General features: G+C 36.3%; 1 protein-coding gene across 1 annotated transcript in view; it reads right to left on the bottom strand.

Annotated features, from left to right (window-relative positions):
- Positions 1-555: 555 nt before the first annotated feature.
- The window catches only part of LOC123531366 (hypoxanthine-guanine phosphoribosyltransferase-like), a 40,683-nt gene continuing 19,826 nt past the window's right edge, over positions 556-21,412 (bottom strand). The window contains exons 3-8 of the mRNA XM_045312230.2: positions 21,118-21,301; positions 20,530-20,595; positions 18,668-18,768; positions 15,273-15,319; positions 14,422-14,498; positions 556-8,493 (exon numbers count right to left, since the gene is read on the bottom strand). Coding sequence (XP_045168165.2) covers positions 8,443-8,493; positions 14,422-14,498; positions 15,273-15,319; positions 18,668-18,768; positions 20,530-20,595; positions 21,118-21,301 — 526 coding nt within the window. The 3' untranslated portion in view covers positions 556-8,442. The remainder of the gene's footprint in view (positions 8,494-14,421; positions 14,499-15,272; positions 15,320-18,667; positions 18,769-20,529; positions 20,596-21,117; positions 21,302-21,412) is intronic.

The following is a 21,412-nucleotide window of genomic DNA, read 5'->3' as shown; positions in this document are numbered from 1 at the left end:
GTCAAAAACTAGGTCAGTAGGTCGAAAAATAGAAAAACCTTGTGACCTCTCTAGAGGCCATATTTTTCACGAGATCTTCATGAAAATTGGTGAGAATGTTCACCTTGATGATATCTAGGTCAAGTTTAAAAGTGGGTCACGTGCCTTCAAAAACTAGGCCATTAGGTCAAATAATAGAAAAACCTTGTGACCTCTCTAGAGGCCATATTTTTCAATGGATCTTCATGAAAATTGGTCAGAATTTTTTATCTTGATGATATCTAGGTCACATGTGCTCAAAAACTAGGTCACTATGTCAAATAATAGAAATAATGACGTCATACTCAGTTCAACACTGGGTCATGTGGGGATAGGTGAGCGATTCAGGACCATCATGGTCCTCTTGTTTCTTAAGTTTCAGACTTAATAGAATCTCTGAAAACCAGCCCCCTCTCCAAACATGGTCTGGACTAATTTCCCTCTACCGGTACTTAAAAAAACTATCCTTTAAACCCAAAACTGCCCTAAACTGAATGTTTTCTTTCATACCCAGGCTGTTCAGCTCCTAATCAGGTGTCAAACATTGCACTTTACATTTGTATTTTATTTTCTGTAACCTGAACTGAAACAGCATATCTCATCATATCATAAAACATCAATGACTCGAAGTCCCAAATGCTCGAGATATCCAGTATTTTGAGCAATCAAAACAAAATAAAATGTAACTTGAAGGAAGATGGCCTGGGATCACATGAATTACTCAAGTTGGGCCATGGTGCCCAAGTCTGGCCTGATGCCCGGGCTAACAATGTCTCACCAAATATAAAAGCATTTTCTGACTATAATATTGATACTACAAAAATGATCCTGTATGTCACAGAAGCCTGTGTAATATGATATAAATGTATTGCATGGCATTTGTCGCCTTAGATATATAACGTTTTTTCTACCAGATCTAGTCATTATGAAATCATTTAATTTAGAGGGAAAGAAATTTCGTGATTTTGGCCAAAATGACCATATATTAAGCTGGGACAATAAATTCGCAAATTGAAGTGTTTGAAGACGTACGTGTGAAATAGAAATTTATATGTTTTCATTGGGGTTAAGTTTCATGTATTTATGAAACCAAGAAATCCATAAAAATTTAGTCCCCCTCGAATATCAATGATTTCACAGTATGTATGACTACCTGTAAGTTACAAAATTATTCATGTATGACAAATTTTTCCTTGTATAAAGTGTAAATAACAAAATTATTCATGAAGACAGATTATTCCTTGTATAAAGTGTAAGTTACAAAATTATTCATGAAGACAAATTATTCCTTGTATAAAGTGTAAGTTACAAAGTTATTCATGAACACAAATTATTCCTTGTTTAAAGTGTAAGTTACAAAATTATTCAAGAACACAAATTATTCCTTGTATAAAGTGAAAGTTACAAAATTATTCATGAAGACAGATTATTCCTTGTGCATGTCGAGACAAAGTGTACATGGTTCAACAATCTGGCTTTCATTGCTTGCTTTAAATGCCCAATAAAAATGGTGATCACTTCTACAAAAATGAAAAACACAAAATATACAACACACACTAATATATAGTACATTATAAGAATATATGCATACACATGTGGAATGTTTTGTAAACCAGTTTAATATTTTTGGCACATTTTCCTGGTATTTCTAGATTTACGGAAGTTTAGAACACCTTATTTACGGTAAAAAACTGCCAACTGCCACTCCCTCAAAATACAAGCAGAAATATACTTTTAGATATTTTTCTCACATGTAGGGTGGTATTTTGAAAAATACAAAAGAATTTTGACACAGAAAACAGCCTGTTTTAAAAAAGAACAGATAAGTTTACTAAAATTTCTGTAATGTTATTTTGAAAATCAGAAAAGAACATTTTTAGAGCTTTTTTCTGTAGCCATGGTAACTATTTATACCACTTGGTTCAGTTAGGCTATTATATTTTGGTAGAGAACTATCTAAAAGATCGTTAAGTGAAAATTTATCAAAAATAGCTAGGTGATTTCAGTTGATTACTTCTTTAAAGCAATTGTTTATGGACTGACAACAAGTGAACTTAAAAGTGCAGGAGAAATCAGAATTATGTTGACAGCCTGCTTTAAGGTACTTTCTGAGAACAATCTGCAGTAAAGTACTTCTCTCATAAAAGTTCACACATGTATTACAAAAAAGTAACATACAACAATACATGTTTTGATACCTATCTTATGCGTAACATACCATTAGCAATAACTGGACCCAAATTGCCTGAGAACTTTTAAAAGCTTCTAATGTTACATCACTAACAAGAGGGCCATGATGGCTCTATATTGCTCACCAGAGTTGATCTGGCCTACTGACCAAGCTTTTGACCCCACATGACCCAGGTTCAAACTTGAACTCTATAGAGATCATCAAGACAAATATTCTGACCAAGTTTCATAAAGATAGGGTCACAGTTGTGGCCTCTAGAGTGTGCACAAGCTTTTCTTTTGATTTGACTGGGTGACCTAGTTTTTGACCCCGCATAACCCAGCTAGAGATCATCAAGCCAAACATTCTGACTGATTCTCATGAGTTTCAAACTTAAATTGTGGTCTCTAGAGTGTTAACAAGATTTTCCTTTGATCTGGTCAAGTGACCTAGTTTTTGACCCCCACATAACCCAGTTTCAAACTTTACCTAGAGATCATCAAGACAAACATTCTGACCAAGTTTCATAAATATTTGGTCACAACTGTGGCCTCTAGAGTGTTAATAAGGTAAATGTTGATGGATGATACACGAGGGATGCCGGACAATGACCGGTCACAATAGCTCACCTTGGTATGCTAAAACTCACTAAAATTTCTAAGATATATTAGTACACAGGGACTAGATGTGAGTCTTTATGACACTTGTGCTCCCTCTATGTTACTTTATAGTCCTATATTATCGGTTGACAATCCTGTGTGAGGGATACAGATACACCAGAGCTTTATCAAGAAACACAAGAAAATGAAAAGAAACATTATTCAGACTATGATTAGGTGGGGCGTACATAATGTTCTAGCTGAACAATTTAACATGCTGAGCTGTATTCCTATCAAGTGTCAATCAAAGGTCAAATACTTTTTGAAATATCTTGTCAGGTGACCAATACAAAACCTCAGCAGGGTTGCCACTTACCCTGAAAAGTCAGGGGAAAATGATTTTTTTTTTCAAGGTCAGTAATTGTCAGGGAAACCTTGATAATGGTCAGTGAAAAATTAAATTTTAGAAAAGTCGGGGGGAAAATGAAATTCTGAGTCAATGTTTAATATGTTCAATGGCTATGGCAGTTGTAAGTATTTCCAAACACATTTTGGTGTAATTTTGTATAAACATAATTCAAATGTGTTTGAATCAATTTCGTTTTTATGTTAACTTTGGAATTTTGTGAACTGAAAGGCTTTGCAACCCTTGCCTGAAACAGAATAAATATAAAAGTGTGGATTGGACGACAGTAGGGGAGGAGGAGGCCGAAAAAATATGATGGTACTGGTCAGTGAAAAGTATGGTTTAGTCAGGGAAAAGTCAGGGAATTTCATTTGCTCAACAAAGTGGCAACTTTTCTCAGGTTAAAAACTTCACATGCTGAATTATATTCCTATACAGTTTCATGCCTTGAGGTCAAATACTTCTTGAGGTATGTACAATACAAACTTGCACAAAAATATCCAGAGGAAGTAACTTCAAAATAAGATAAACAAAATCTCAGCAATAGCACTTTTAAATATTATGGATATGTAGCAACTGAACTCTTGTAAAAGTCACAACCACAATCAAATTAGCTCATATTATATTGAAATTCAGTATAAAGTTGCATTTTCAGGTACTGTATCTCCTTTTTCATCATTAAGTTTCAAAGTTGTACCAGAAAAAAACTTCAAAAAGCACCAAATCTTGATGATGATAGTTCAACTGGGATACAGAAGAAAACTATATACATGTAGTTAAAATAATCAATTATTCAAATGTTAAACAATAGAGAATGTCTTTCAAGAAATTACAGTAAATTACAGATGGGCTATAATTATAATGAATTATTAACCTTCTACTGGCTAAATGAATAAAATATCTAATACATATACTTCTTTGGTTTTGTTTGAAAATAAACATGGACCACAGACAGAAAGGATTTCCAATATTCATAAAACCTGAGCCCTTTGTAAAACATATATTCCCTTATGATGACCTACTGGGTATTGGGTCTGAAGTTCCCATCCCAACCATCTAGACTTGCGCAAATGACACCCAAAAGAATAAGGTCCATCTACTGACCACGATCAGATATCATTGAGTTTGATACTTGTGTACAATCCAAGCATTTTCCAGTTAATATGAAAACTTTTACAGTCTCAGTCAATGTGACCTTGACTTTTAATCTGTTTATTACATGCAATCATTCCATTCAGACTGTACTTTAAAAACATCTTCAGTCATTGATTTGTAACTATTTTTAGCTTCACAGTAATTATGACCTTGACCTTTCACCTGCTGATATATTAAACACAGGCCATCATCTTGTGAAGTTTGACCTCCATCAACCCTTACCATGCTGGACACGACTTATTCTGCCTTTGCGACCTCTGCAGATCATGATCAGCCTGCACATCCATTATCTGCACTGTTCGCTATTCAGTCAGTACCTTTTTGGTAAGCACACCTTTTAACAGTTAATGGTACTGTCCAAATTGGAAGATAGTCAAGTTCATTATAGAAATGTAGCAGGGCAAGAGTTAAATAACTTCAGAACAGGCCCATGCATTCTCAAATTACAGATCTGAAGTTGTTTTCAGTGACCTTGACCTTTAGGAGTCATCCAATCACAACAGTTATTTAGTATGAACAAACTGTTCTAAAACAAACTGATCAACATGAGCAAAAGAGTACAATATAATCTTCCTTAGAGAGGGATCAAAAATTACAAATGAACAAGCAGAAAAGGAAATAAACACCACTTATGCTTAACACAATTATGTAGCTGCAAAAAAGGTTCCAGACGTTATCATCCCTTCAGAAAAATATTACAGACTTTTTTTTAAATTACAGTTCTTTTTTCTCTAATTGGGTTTCTACAAAAGAAGCTGTGCATAAAGAACAGCTCTACATAATGAATAAAGCCCTGTTTCCAATCTGATTATGAGACAGAAAAATACAGATGAATAAAAATGATGTCAACATTGTATGACACATGCCCCCTGAAAAATAAATAAAGTCTACAGTGGGACCATTATTTTCTAGAAAAATAATCAGACATGAAAATCCTGAAAATATGCACATGTCCACTTCATGTTGATGATGGATACAAAGTATCATTTCAAATGGATGGAAACGCATGTAGCAGTTCAGTACACTAGAAAATAGGACAGACAAACTGATGGACTGTTCAAACACTATGTGCCTCCCGGGTCTTTGGCAGTGGGGGTGGAGGGCATCAAAATGTTTTTAAGAAATTTCAAGTTGTGAATTTATTGCACAGAACTATAGCACTGTCCAAGTAATATCTAGCACAGTTTTGATAAATTAAAGAAAGCATATCAAGGAGTGATAGGGTAAGAGCAGCAAGTACATTTAAGAAAAGAAGCAGCTGGACTTCTTTTGTTTTCAGCTTCTAAATTGTAATAGCAGTTAATGCATCAACAGAGAATATAAAAGTGACCAGCACAATGTCACTTTACCTGTACCATTAACCCTTACCCTGCTAAATTTCTATAATGAACTTGTCCATGTTTCAATTTGGACAGAACCATTAACTGTTAAAAGGCGTGTTCGCTAAAAATTTACTGACTGAATAGCGAACAGTGCAGACCATGATCAGACTGCACGGATGTGCAGGCTGATCTTGGTCTGCACTGGTCGCAAAGGCAAGGTCACTTGCCACCAGCAGGCTATGGGTTAACTTAAATCAGGTTTAAAACCAGACACACAAACTGTAATTTTAGTTTCAATACTGACTAGAAATTCTGCATCAAAATACCAGTCCAACGTTTTTTTCATATACCAATAATATCTTAACTAGTAGCATCTTCTGTTTAAAAGTACTGCTTGGCAGAAAGTATCAAACAGACTGCCTCGGAACAAAAGAGTACATAGACTTAAAAAAACAATATATTTCAGATATAAAGTTAAAAATACATGATGAAAGAAGAATATGACCAATGCCCATTTTTTTTCATTCAGTCATACAGAACCTCTTGTATACAAAATATACCCTGCAAAGTACAAACTACTTTTCCAGTTTAATTTGAGCATTATAAAGTTTAAGTTTGAAAATAAAGTAACAATTAAATACAAGAGCTGTCACTATTGGTGACAAATGCCCCTGAAGCATACCCAAGACTGTTACAGTTTCTGCGCAAAAAATCGCACATCACTTCGTGACCTTAACTATGACGTGACGTCATAAGTGTGACAAACCTTCTCAATATGGTTAACATTTGTGTCAAATTAGTTTCAAATCCCTTGATAAATGGCAGTGTTATGGACCAGACATGAAACACCTTTGACATGGCAGTGTTATGGACCAGACATGAAACACTTTTGACATGGCAGTGTTATGGACCAGACATGAAACACCTTTGACATGGCAGTGTTATGGACCAGACATGAAACACCTTTGACATGGCAGTGTTATGGACCAGACATGAAACACCTTTGACATGGCAGTGTTATGGACCAGACATGAAACACCTTTGACTTGTAAGTGTGACCTTGGAGCTAGGGGTCTGGGCCTTGCACATGACACGTCATCTCAATGTAGGGAACATTTATGCCAAGTAATTTTAAAATCCCTTCATCAATGACAGAGCTATAGACCAGACAAGAAACAGACCATGTCAACCTTTGACCTCTGTGACCTTGACATTGAAGCAAGGGGTCTGGGTTTAATGCATGACATGTCGTCTCATTATGGTGAACATTTATGCCAAGTTATTGTAAAATCCCTTTATGGATGGCACAGTTACAGCCTGGACAAGAATTTACACAAACCCACGGACACAGGCACGGACGGACGGACAGTGCAATTTTAATATGCCCACATTTGGGGGCATAAAAAATAAACTAGAGCTGTCTTATGACAGTGGAGTCGACTGTTTGAAGCACTTCCACAAAATACTAGTTTACAAACAACAGCTTTACCAAAATTTTCAAAGTTGAAAAAGAGGTATAATTTTGTAAGGTGTAAGTCTGAGATATGAAACCTGTACCAGAATAGTCACTTCATGATGTCAAAGACGTTCCTAAAAAAACGCTTACATTCAGAACTTTAAAAAAATAATCAAAGTTAAAAAAGGATATCACTTTGCCAATTTGTAAGCCAGATTTATTAAACCTGCCATGTGATGTTGTCCTATGATTTAAAGGATGTGTGTGGAGTCTGAAAATAGTTGGTCAAGTACTTTTTTCAGAAACACGCTTACTGGTACATGCAAAACGTTCAGAAAAATTCTGTGTTAAAAAGGGGCATGATTTTGGCAAAACGTAAGCCTGAGTTATGAAACCTGCCCTATGAGATCAACTTATGATGTCAAAGACTTGTGATCAGTTTGAAAGCATTTGGCCAACTAAATTTTGGGTAACCTGCTTACATGCCAAACTTTGACCATAATTTTAATGTTAAGAATGACTTAATTTTTTCATAATTATAAACAATGTTGTTTTTTCCACAATATGGAAATCAAACATTAATTTGTAAAAACAATAGTTTAATTGTATTAAAATTTATAACATTTTTGCCTTGGTCCTTCAGTCCTTGATATGCATTTTCAGAACAATCTCCAGTCATCTACCTTTTCTAAATCAAGAGCTGTCACAGAACAGAAATGCTTGACTATTCAAAAGCCTTCTCTAACAGAAGTTGAAATAATGAAAACACAGACACAACAATAGGAAACAATTTTGAAAAAGCAGATTTTCTCCTTGTATGATGTTAAATGAGTTAACAGATGACACCCACAAAAGTTGCAAAATCATAAAAAGGGACATAACTTTTAAAAACTCAAAACAGAATAATGGGGCTTGTACCATGAGTACGTATCATCACAGTGAACACACGCGCGTGAACACAAGACTTTAGTGGTTACTGATATATAAATACTTAACCAATTGGTAAGGTGACGCAGATATGGATGCTGACTAGAGAGTGCAATAGCTATACATATTCTTTAAAAATCGAGCTTAAAAAGTGTCAAAAAGTCACATTAACTATCATCAAAAAACTCATGTGAGCATTGCTCATAAAGATATAAAGAGCATATACTCTAAAAAATATTTCAATTAACATTTTTATCAATATATACATAATAAATTCGGAGTGAGTTCTATGAACAGTACTAATATCAAGACATGTATACATGCCGTTTTTAAAAAAATGTCTGTTGCTTTGATAATCCAGTCTGTTCTATTTATAGATGAAGTCTGTGTTAACTAGACGCATATTTTTTCTTTCCATGCTCGTTTATCACACAGATGTGCTGAAACAAAAAGATATTGTACAAATATATGCTTTCAAATATTAACCTTACTTATGGCAGCAAACTGTATCAATAAATAACAAGTGAAAGAAGTATTGCCATGCAATACAAAGTCCCCTACTGAAAGGCACCTAATTTTCTCTACTGCAGTATAACATAATGAACTAATATCTGTCAATAATGTATAAACAATATTGTACTATATACAATATGTTATAACGAAACACTTGAACTTGTATATATAAAAACCTATAGTTGTTATAATTATCAAAAAGGTATCGTATAAGTTATTTATATTTAAAAAAAAATCTATGTAAGTCCACCAGGTAGAGATAGGTAAAAATACAATTAAAAATTGGATGTAACATGCATGTTGTACAACAGAAAACTGGTCTCGATTTTTCCCTATGGCCTGTAATAAAAATGGTATAATTATAGTAACAACAAAGGGACATAATTCTAAAAACAAGGGTGCCTCATGGTGGTGAACATTTGTGCCAAGTTAAATGAATGACACTCCGTCTCATAGTGGTGAACATTTGTGACAAGTAATATTCAAATCCTGTTCCGCATGACAAAGTTATACACCGTACAGAAAAATGTCCCACAGACCTTTGATCTCCAAGTATGACCTTCACCTTTAAGCTAGGGTTCTGGGTTTTGCGCATGACAAGTCGTCTCATCATGGGGAACATTTATCTTATGTAATATTAAAATCCCTTGATGAATGACATGGTTCTGGACCGGACAGGAAAAAAAACCCTATTCACCTTTGACCTCCAACTGTGACCTTGGCCTTTGAGCTAGGGGTCCGAGTTTCGCGCATGACATGGCGTCTCATCATAAGAAACATTTGTGCCAAGTAATAGTAAAATCCCTTCATGGATGACAGAGTTATGGACCAGACATGAAACAGACCCTGTTCATGCCATGTTAACATTTGACTGCCAAGTGTGACCTTTACCTTTGAGCTATGGGTCTGAAAGTTGTGCAAGACACATCAACTTATTATGAGGTACGGACCAGACAGGAAACAAGAGCTGTCTCATGACAGCGCGCTCAACTATTCGAAGAAGTGATTAAAGAATGGGGTCAAAATATTCAGATATTCAGACAAAAGAAACTAGAACTGTCACAGGAGTGACTCACACCCCCACCATACGGTCTTGTCACAGAAGAATGGCAACCATAAGTAATCTTAACAAGAGGACCATGATGGTCCTGAATCGCTCACCTCTTCCCACATGACCCAGTTTTGGGTAAGACGTCGTTTTTTTTATTATTTGACATAGTGACCTAGTTTTTGAGCTCATGTGACCCAGCTTTGAATTTGACCTAGATATTATCAAGATAAAAATTCTGACCAATTTTCATGAAGATCCATCGAAAAATATAGTCTCTAGAGAGGTCACAAGGATTTTTCTATTATTTGACCAATTGACCTAGTTTTCGAAGGTACGTGACCCTGTTTTGAACTTTACCTAGATATCATCAAGGTGAACACTCTCACTAATTTTCATGAAGATCTCATGTAAAATATGGCCTCTAGAGAGGTCACAAGGTTTTTCTATTTTTATACCTACTGGCCTAGTTTTTGACCGCACGTGACCCAGTTTCGAAACTGACCTAGATATCATCAAGTTGAACATTCAGATCAATTTTCATGAAGATCCATTGAAAAATATGGCCTCTAGAGAGGTCAAAAGATTTTAATAATTTTAGACCTACTGACCTAGTTTTTGACCGCAGTTGACCCAGTTTCAAACTTGACCTAGATATCATCAAGATGAACATTCAGACAAACTTTCATACAGATCCCATGAAAAGTATGGCCTCTAGAGAGGTCACAAGGTTTTTTTTATTATTTGACTTAATGACCTAGTTTTTTAAGGCACGTGACCCAGTTTCAAAATTGACCTAGATATCATCAAGGTGAACATTCTGACCAATTTTTATGGAGATCCATTCACAAGTATGGCCTCCAGAGAGGTCACAAGGTTTTTCTATTTTTAGACCTACTGACCTAGTTTTGATGGCACATGACCCAGTTTCGAACTTGACCTAGATATCATCAAGGTGAACATTCTGACCAATTTTCATGAAGATCTTGTGAAATATATGGCCTCTAGAGAGGTCACAAGGTTTTTCTATTTTTAGACCTACTGACCTAGTTTTTGAAGGCACGTGACCCAGTTTCGAACTTGATCTAGATATCATCAAGATGAACATTCTGACCAACTTTCATAAAGATCCCTGGAAAAATGTGACCTCTAGAGTGGTCACAAGCAAAAGTTTACGGACGGACGCACGCACGGACGGACGGACGAAGAACACCGCGCGATCACAAAAGCTCACCTGTCACCACTTTGTGACAGGTGAGCTAAAAATACTTAGAATAATATAAAAATGTCAAAAAAGCTTAATACTTAAAAAGAAGTTTACTCGTCTTTGGAGTACTTCATCCTGGGCTTCCACATATAAGTAGAACTAGTATAATTATGTGCCCTGGATGAGAGATGAGGTAAATATAAAAAATTTCTAATATTAGTGATACACTAAAAGTGAATACAAAAAGGTGTCTTACCGACCCATGTTACCACAGAAAAATGTATTTACTTTTTACATAGGACTGATAATAAAACAAGAGGACCATGATGGTCCTGAATCGCTCACCTCTTCCCACATGACCCAGTTTTGAGTATGACGTCGTTTTTTCTATTATTTGACATAGTGACCTAGTTTTTGAGATAACGGCACGTGACCCACTTTCGAAATTGACCTAGATATCATCCAGATGAACATTCAGACCAACTTTCATACAGATCCCATGAAAAATATGGCCTCCAGAGAGGTCAAAAGGTTCTTCTATTATCTGACCTACTGACCTAGTTTTTGACCGTACGTGACCCACTTTCGAACTTGACCTAGATATCATCAAGGTGAACATTCTGACCAATTTTCATGAAGATCTCATGAAATATATGGCCTCTAGAGAAGTCACAAGGTTTTTCTATTTTTAGACCTTCTGACCTAGTTTTTGACCACACGTGACCCAGTTTCGAACTTGACCTAGATATCATCAAGATGAACATTCAGACCAACTTTCATACAGATCCCATGAAAAATGTGGCCTTTAGAGAGGTCACAAGGTTTTTCTATTATTTGACCTACTGACCTAGTTTATGACGGCACGTGACCCATTTTCGAATTTGACCTAGATATCATCAAGGTGAGCATTCTGACCAATTTTCATGAAGATCTTTTGAAATTTATGGCCTCTAGAGAGGTCACAAGGTTTTTCTATTTTTAGACCTATTGACCTAGTTTTTGAAGGCACGTGACCCAGTTTCGAACTGGACCTAGATATCATCAAGATGAACACTCTGACTTTCATAAAGATCCCTTGAAAAATGTGACCTCTAGAGTGGTCACAAGCAAAAGTTTACGGACGCACGCAGGCACTGAAGACGGACACTGCGCGATCACAAAAGCTCACCTTGTCACGTGAGCTAAAAAGTTAGAAAAATACCAAAAATATTGAAAATCTAAAAATAGGATTTCTAAAAATACACTAATTCCTGGAATTTAAGGGGAAGAAACTCAGTACAAAAGTTAAAAAAAAGGTTACTTCCCTTTGACTCTAAGCCAATCAGAATGAGATATAGTGAAAATACATCAAAATTAACCTTGAATTCTAAGTAAAAGGGGACATAATTCAAGAAAAATTGGTGTCAGAGTTATGCACCTTGTGTCACATGATGTGGGTGATGAGGTGGAACATCTATTTTAAGTTTGAATCAAATCCATTTTGTAATAACTGAGATATAGTGAAAATACATCAAAATCAACCTTAAATTTAAAGTAAAAAGGGGACATAATTCATAAAAAATTGATTTCAGAGTTAAGCACCTTATGCCACATAATGTGGGTGATGAGGTGGAACAACTATTTTAAGTTTGAATCAAATCCATTTAGTAATAACTGAGATATAGTGAAAATACAACAAAATTAACCTTAAATTCTAAGTAAAAGGGGACATAATTCATGAAAACTTGGTGTCAGAGTTATGCACCTTGTGTCACATGATGTGGGTGATAAGGTGGAACCTCTATTTTAAGTTTGAATCAAATCCATTTAGTAATAACTGAGATAATAGATTTCGGGACGGGACGGGACGCGACGTGATGCGACAAAACTGACTCCTATATACCCCCCTCCAAACATGTTTGGTGGGGGTATAACAAACAGATTAGACTAACAATGTTCCTGAATTTCTTTGATTTCGATAAGTCTTGCACTAAATGGCAATGTATGAACCAATTTTAAAGTCCAAAAAGGGCCATAATTCAGTCAAAATAGTTATGTACTCTTGCCTACAGATGGAAATCATAAAGTTAAACAAGTGTTCAAAGTTTAAAAGCCATATGTCAAATAATTTTGAAAAAACGTGGACATGTATGAAAACAAAACCAATTTCAAAGTCCAAAAAGGGCCATAATTCAGCCAAAATTGATGACAGAGTTATGTACTCTTTCCTAAAGATAGAGACTATTATACTAAACAAGTGATAAAAGTTTCAAAGCCATATGTCAAACACTTTACAAAAAATATGAACTGGTATGGAAAACTTAACCAAGATTTCTAAGTCAAAAGGGGCCATAATTCAGCCAAAATCTTTGATGGAGTTATGTACTCATGCCAATAACTGGCCATGTTGTCAGATGGTAAACAGGTGTTGAAAGTTTCAAAGCTTTATCTCAAAAGACTTTGTCAAAATATGAACTGGTACGAAATTTCAACCCAGATTTCTAAGTCAAAGAGGGCCATAATTCAGCCAAAATCTTTGATGGAGTTATGTGCTCTTGCCTATAACTGGACATGGTGATGATAAACAAGTGTTGAAATTTTCAAAGCTTTATCTCAAAAGACTTTGTCAAAATGTGGACTGGTACAAAAAATTAACCAAGATTTCTAAGTCGAAAGGGGCCATAATTCAGCCAAAATCCTTGATGGAGTTATGTGCTCTTGCCTATAATTGGCCATGGTGATGGTAAACAAGTGTTGAAAGTTTCAAAACTTTATCTTAGAAGACTGTCAAAATACGAACTGGTACGAAAAACTTAACCAAGATTTCTAAGTCAAAAGAGGCCATAATTCAGCCAAAATCCTTGAGGGAGTTATGTGCTCTTGCCTATAACTGGCATGGTGATGGTAAACAAGTGTTGAAAGTTTCAAAGCTTTATCCCAAAAGACTTTGTCAAAATGTGGACTGGTACGAAAAACTTAACCAAGGTGTGACGCCGACGCCGTGGTGAGTAGGATAGCTTTACTTATTCTTCGAATAGTCGAGCTAAAAAGCCCTGTTGACATTTGACCTCCAATTGTGACCTTGACCTTTAAGCTAGGAATCCAGGTTTGCGCAAGACAGGTCATCTTATCATGAGAAAAAGCCCTGTTGACATTTGACCTCCAATTGTGACCTTGACCTTTAAGCTAGGGATCCAGGTTTTGTGCAAGACAGGTCGTCTTATCATGGGGAACATTTGTGCTAAGTAATATTAAAATCCCTTCATGGATGACAGAGTTATGGACCAGACACCAAATTGCAGATGGACGGAATGATGGACGGACGGAAAAGCGCATTCCCATAGTCCACAAAACTGGTTTTCAACCAGTACTAATAAAACTATGCCTCATCTAATCTTTCAATTAGCAACAAGGTTAATGGTACAAGGTATAATTTCAAACCCTTCTCTTCCAAGATTTAGCAATTACTAGATCATAAAATCATAGTAACAGATGCGATTTATAATATGATTCTGTCAGTCTAACTTTACATCACAGCATAACATGCTTTTATCCATTGTAGGAAACATGTCATACACAGTTTAACTAAACAGATATATGAGTACTTCTAGGTCAACTTACATTCAAATCCCTGAAATATTCATTATAATCCAAGGCGTACCCAACAACGAACAAATCTGGAATCTCAAATCCTGCATCTGAAAACATGTAGGGTCTATAGGTTATCAAGTCATAAAAGTATAATGTTGCTTTTTTTACATGTTGAAAACCGGTTTAATCCTAAGCGCTTATTCGTAATTTGAAATGATTTACATTACCTTCTCATTGTTGAACACTCAATAGTCTCAGAAATTTTGAACAAACTTGTACCAGAGATAAAATTCATAAGTTAACATTACAGGTAATATTTTTAAATTTTTTTATCGATGCAGCGCTTTGAGATTTTAAACCTGGGATGCTATTTTTTAACAATTTTCTATGAAAATAATCCACATTTTATGTCTAACCTTACATAAAAAATGTGAACCCTTTAACAAACTTCAAAATGCCAACTCCAGACCTTTTTGATACTGGTTTTGGATTCACATAGTAGCAGATCAAAACTGGAACATTACATCCTCTGAAATTCTCATGTTTGCTTCCACTATTACCATGTAACTGGCAAAGTGGTTGAATAGGATTTTTTTGACATTTCCTTTTTTTTCATCAACAAAATGCCATCTTAGCTCCAATTTTGTTTTAAGCAGAACAGGGACACAACAATTTACTGCATATAATTTAAATACTTCAGGAGTTATCTCCTATGAACTGCACATAAGGTCAGAAAAAAATAACTGTAAATGCCTTTTATAATAAAGTTTCTAAAATAGCCGTGAACTCTAGTTCTTAAGCAACTCTCCTGACTTTTCTCTGACTTAGAAACATTTTGCGAATATTTATACATTTAAATATGTGTATCTGTATTTACTTACAATCTGGTTTGTAACCAACACTTCTCTCAGTTCTCTTTACAAGTAAACTGAAAAATAACAGTGGAGTGCTGATACTTTGATAGATAAGAAAAGGAAATATGAACATGAATAGAAATAACTAGCAGCCGCTACCTCATTGAAAAATAAGATAAACATTGGCTAATAATTGAACCCATGTCTAATTTTATAAAATATACATGACATGATTTCTCTGACCAGCCTAAGTGGCTACAAACTCTAACATCATTAACGATCACTAAATCAATTTGCATTTTTTCTCTTAAAATGGATGAATAGAGTGCCTTTACCTATGGACATATAATGTGAAATATTTCATTTCATGGGAATGAAACTATGAGGTTTGGACAAAAACAGCCATTTTGTAGGGATATAAATCCATGGATTTTAACTTTTTAGCATAAAAATAAATGGGAGTTTTACTTACGGTATTTGATGGAATTTAATTTTGTGGGCTGTCCCAATAACAAAATCCATGAAAAACAGTCCCCCAAAAATATTATTGATTTGAGCCATGCCATGGGAAAACCAACATAGTGGCTTTGCGACCAGCATGGATCCAGACCACCCTGCGCATCCGCGCAGTCTGGTCAGGATCCCTGCTGTTTGCTAACAGTTTCTTTAATTGCAATAGGCTTTGAAAGCGAACAATATGGATCCTGACCAGACTGCGTGGATGCGCAGGGTGGTCTGGATCCATGCTGGTCGCAAAGCCACTATGTTGGTTTTCCCATGGCACGGCTCATTTCACATTAATACACATCTGTATATACTGGAAGGTGTTTAAGAGATACAGAGTCAACACAAAAGGGAAGGCTCAAACCTTTGATCCTTGACCTTGAGCCAACATGGCTGACTCATGAGTTCCGCACATCGTCTTGATGAGGTGATCATTTGACCAGTTTCATAAAAATCCTTTAGGGGGTTTAGGAGATACAGAGCTCAAAACTTTGACCTTGAGCCGACATGGTTGACTCATAAATTCTGCACACTGTCTTGATAAGGTGATCATTTGACCCAAGTTTCATGAAAATCTTTCAAGGGGTTTAGGAGATTCAGATTTGACCTTGAGTTGTGACCTTAACCTTGAGCCGACATGGTTGACACATGAGTTCTGCACCTCATCTTGATGAGGTGATCATTTGACCCAAGTTTCACTAAAATCCTTCAAGGTGTTTAGGTGACACAGCGCGGACACAAAGTGTTATGGAAGGAAGGACGGAGTCCATTCCTATAAACCCCACCACCCGTAGCTGATATGGCTGACACACGAGTTCTGCACATCGTCTTGATTCATGAAAATCCTTCAAGGGGTTTAGGAGATACAGACAAGACACAAAGTGTTACGGACAGACAGACGGACGGATGGAGACCATTCTTATAACATCCCCCCCCAACTGTCGTGGTGGAGGATTAATAATCTGCAAGAGAAAACCCTGTGGTCTCTGCCACGGATAAACAAGTGAATGAAGTATTGGCATTCAATACTAAGTCCCCTACTGGAAGGCACCTAATTTTCTCTACTGCAGTACAACATAATGAACTGATATCTGTCAATGATGTATAAACAATATTGTACTATATATACAATATAATATAACAAAGCACTTGGATTAAAATTTGCATATATAAAAACGTACAGTTGTTTTCATTTGGAATTTTTTTTTGGCCAATTATAAAAAAAGTTATCATAAAAGTTATTTATAGTAACAACAAAGTGAAATTAATCCTAAAAAAAATTCTTTATAATGTAAGTCCACAAGAAACTCTTTACCAGGTAGAAATAGATAAAATACACCTAAAAATTGGATGTAACATGCATGTTGTACCACAGAAAAGTGGTCTCGATTTTTCCCTACGGCCAGTAATAAAAAAAGTTACAATATAATCTATTTATAGTTACAACAAAGGGCCGTTATTCTAAAAAAAGGGTGCCTCATGGTGGTAAACGTTTGTGCCAAGTTACATCAAACTCCCTCCATGCATGAAGAAGAAATGCTCCAGACAAAGTCATTCTTGAATTTGACCTTTGACCTCTAAGTATGACCTTGACCTTAGACCTAGGGACCTGGTTCTTGCGCATGACAATTCGACTCATGGTGGTGAACATTTGTGCCAAGTTACATTAAAATCCCTCCATCCATAAAGAAGAAATGCTCCAGTCAAAGTCATTCTTGAATTTGACCTTTGACCTCTAAGTATGACCTTGACCTTAGACCTAGGGCCCGGGCTTTGCACACAACATGTTGTCTCATCCAGGGGAATGTTTGTGCCAACTTGATATTTAAATCCTGTTTTGCATGACAAAGTTATAGACCGGACAGGAAAAAAATCATATTGACCTTTGATCTCAGTGTGACCTTCACCTTTAAGCTAGGGTTCTGGGTGTAGCGCACGACACGTCGTCTCATCATGGGGAACATTTATGCCAAGTAATATTGTAATCCCTTGATGGATGACAGTTCTGGACCGGACAGGAAAAAAACCCTATTGACCTTTGGCCCCCAATTGTGACCTTGACCTTTGAGCTAGGGGTCCGGGTTTTGCGCATGACAAGTTGTTTCATCATTGGGAACATTTGTGCCAAGTAATATCAAAATCCCTTCATGGATGGCAGAGTTATGGACCTGACAGGAAAAAAGCCCTATTGACCTTTGACCCCCCAATTGTGACCTTGACCTTTGATCAAGGGGTCCGGAATTTGTGCATGACATGTCATCTCATCATGGGGAACATCTGTGCCAAGTGATATTGAAATCCCTTAATGAATGACAGAGTTATGGACCGGACACGAAACAGACCCTGTTCATGCCATGTTAACATTTGACTGCTAAGTGTGACCTTGACCTTTGAGCTAGGGGTCTGAAAGTTGTGCATGACACATCATCTTATTACGAGGTACAACTGTGCCAAGTGATATTAAAATCCCTTCATGGATGGGAGAGTTATGGACCGGACAGGAAGAAAGCCCTGTTGACCTTTGACCTCCAATTGTGACCTTGACCTTTGAGCTAGGGGTCCAGGTTTCGTCTCATCATGGGGAACATTTGTGCCAAGTAATATTAAAATCCCTTCATGGATGAAAGAGTTATGGACCAGCCACGAAATTGCGGACGGACGGAATGACGGAAAAGCGCATTCCTATAGTCCCCGAAACTGGTTTTCAACCAGTAGGGGACTAATAAAACCTCAGGCCTATTTATATGTAGACAGACGCTCTAACCAAGTCACTAGAGAATTCACACTTAAGCAACATGGTTTAGAGCCTGCCTATCGACCAAGAGGTCTGCGGTTTGATCCTGGTAGGGACCTTGGGTCTTTCTCTCTAAGTTAACTGTAATATTATGCTACTCTTTAAAAGTAACAAAAATATATACCTGGCAACTCTGACACACTTTGGCTTAACACTTTTCAGAATATCTAACAATTTCATCATGGTGCGGCCAGTGTCTATAATATCTTCAACTACTAGCACATTCTGTGAAATAAAGAAAAAGATGCATGTACCTTTTAACGCTGTGCAAATTAAGGCTGTTTTAGCTTTATCTATGAACATTTTTCTACTGCTGTTTTGATTTACCTCTTAACATATTTCTCAACCTTCTATCTCTGTGCATATCAATGCTGTTTTGCTTTAATCTCTAAACATATTTCTTAGACGGTTTAAACTATTATGTGCAAGATCATGCAGGAACAATCAACACCAAAAAAAGTTGCAAGTACAACAATCCTGTGAGTACTAACATCATCATGTTGCCAGTACAAGTGTCATGTTGCCAATACAAGCATTGCATTACTAGTACAAGCATCATGTTGCCAATACAAGCATCGCATTACTAGTACAAGCATCATGTTGCCAGTACAAGAATCACATTACCAGTACAACCATCATGTTGCCAGTACAAGCATCACATTACCAGTACAACCATCATGTTGCCAATACAAGCAACGCATTACTAGTACAAGCATCATGTTGCCAGTACAAGCATCACATTAGCAGTACAACCATCATGTTGCCAATACAACCATCGCATTACTAGTACAAGCATCATGTTGCCAGTACAAGAATCACATTACCAGTACAAGCATCATGTTGCCAGTACAAGCATCATGTTGCCAGTACAAGCATCACATTACCAGTACAACCATCATGTTGCCAATACAAGCATCGCATTACTAGTACAAGCATCATGTTGCCAGTACAAGAATCACATTACCAGTACAAGCATCATGTTGCCAGTACAAGCATCATGTTGGCATTACAAGCATCACATTACCAGTACAACAATCATGTTACCAATACAAGCATCACATTACTAGTACAAGCATCATGTTGCCAGTATAAGCATGATGTTGCCAGTACAAGCATCATGTTGCCAGTACAACCATCATGTTGCCAGTACAAACACCATGTTGCCAGTACCACTATCATTAATCAGCTACTCCTGTCACATATTATGGTAAGTTCATCCAGTGCAACTGCCAAGAATGGTAACTATTTACAAATATTAATTCATGGGTTCTTCCTAGGCTAGCCAAATGGTTAAGGTCACTGCACTCCTACCATTTCTCCCTTACTGCTGTTGATTTGGCACCTGGCAAGACATTTAGAATTCATTCACAAGATGAAAAGTTGGTGGTTCTACCCAGGTGTTGTTCATGGCAGAAATGATGCCATGTGGGAAATATGGACTCTTTCTCCACCACTTGATGCTAGAAAATGATCATATAATTGAAACATCATTTTTCCTTCATAACAATCACTAATACTGAAATGAAATGAAGCAATTGAATAAATATTTGTGCATGTTTTTCTTTAAAAGGAGCCATTTTTATATGAATTCATGAATATAATTTTCCTCAGACAACTTATGTACATAAAAAAATCTTTCCAAAGTTAGTTTCTGAAGTTAGACTTGCCACAGAACCACGATTTGTCTATTTATTTACCATCTAAAATTTGATGTTGGATTTCTAAATGAGCCGCGCCATGAGAAAACGAACATAGTGGCTTTGTGACTATCATGGATTCAGACCAGCCTGGGCATCCGTGCAACCTGGTCAGAATCCATGCTGTTCATTTTCAAAGTCTATTGAATTAGAGAAACTGTTAGCGAACAGCATGGATCCTGATCAGACTGTGCGGATACGCAGGCTGGTCTGAATCCATGCTGGTCGCAAAGCCACTATGTTGGTTTTCTCATGGCATGGCTCAAATTAGTTTTTACATTTAATTTACCTTTCCTTTTAAATTTTCTAGATTGTCACCTCCTATCACTTCAATTTCACCAGACTGTTTGTCATCCTATTAAACAGAGAACAAAATTCACAAATCATTCCATTATCTATGGTTGTCAACAGTTCATCTGAGAGAAAAAAAGGCAAGAGCAGTTGGCATAAAAATTTGCAAAAGAAAAATTAAGTTTTCTGACAAGGAACTTTTGAAGTGTATTAAATGAAAAATGCAATTCTAAACCAAAGTTATAATATCAATTAAAATTGATAGCTTATTTGTAGATACATATTTCAGAACTTAAAAGCACTATAATAGGGATATCAGATCAATCTGCATGGTTTCACGATGTGTTTCATTATGATTGGGGGAAAACAGAGATATAGTTAAAAGGTGAAAACAGACTGAACTTCAATGTTTTGTTTTTTTTTATATTTAATATTATAGTACACCACTGTTTAAAAATTCCTTAAGTTTCATATTCAACTGAAGGTACGCCTCATGAAAGAAAATGATGGAGCTTTTGTTCAAATATGACTCCAATCTATATAATAATTCTGGAATCAGAAACTCATTACTTGATACAATACCTACCTTATAGCTTTTTAACCTAATGAAGTCTACAGCAAGTGGTGTTGAGGTCTCAGTATTTCTGTTGAGCATTTTGATCCTGTCTAACAGATCTGTGAAGAACTTATAGCCTCCCTTCAACACACACAGGGCAACCAATCCTTCGTTACTGAACTCGTGGATAATGTCCCTGGCTAGTCTCTCTATCCTGTTTCAAAGGGAAGTGAAAATATACCCCCGAGACTTACCGATATACAACATCTAGAAATTAAGAAATCATATATTGCTGGCCCAGGTTTTTATAAATCAAAAGAATACC

The sequence above is a fragment of the Mercenaria mercenaria genome, chromosome 11 (genome assembly GCF_021730395.1).
Source record: "Mercenaria mercenaria strain notata chromosome 11, MADL_Memer_1, whole genome shotgun sequence".
NCBI classification, from domain to species: Eukaryota; Metazoa; Mollusca; class Bivalvia; order Venerida; family Veneridae; genus Mercenaria; species Mercenaria mercenaria.
Note: the sequence above shows the minus strand (reverse complement) of the source record. Positions and strands in the feature narration are given on the sequence as shown.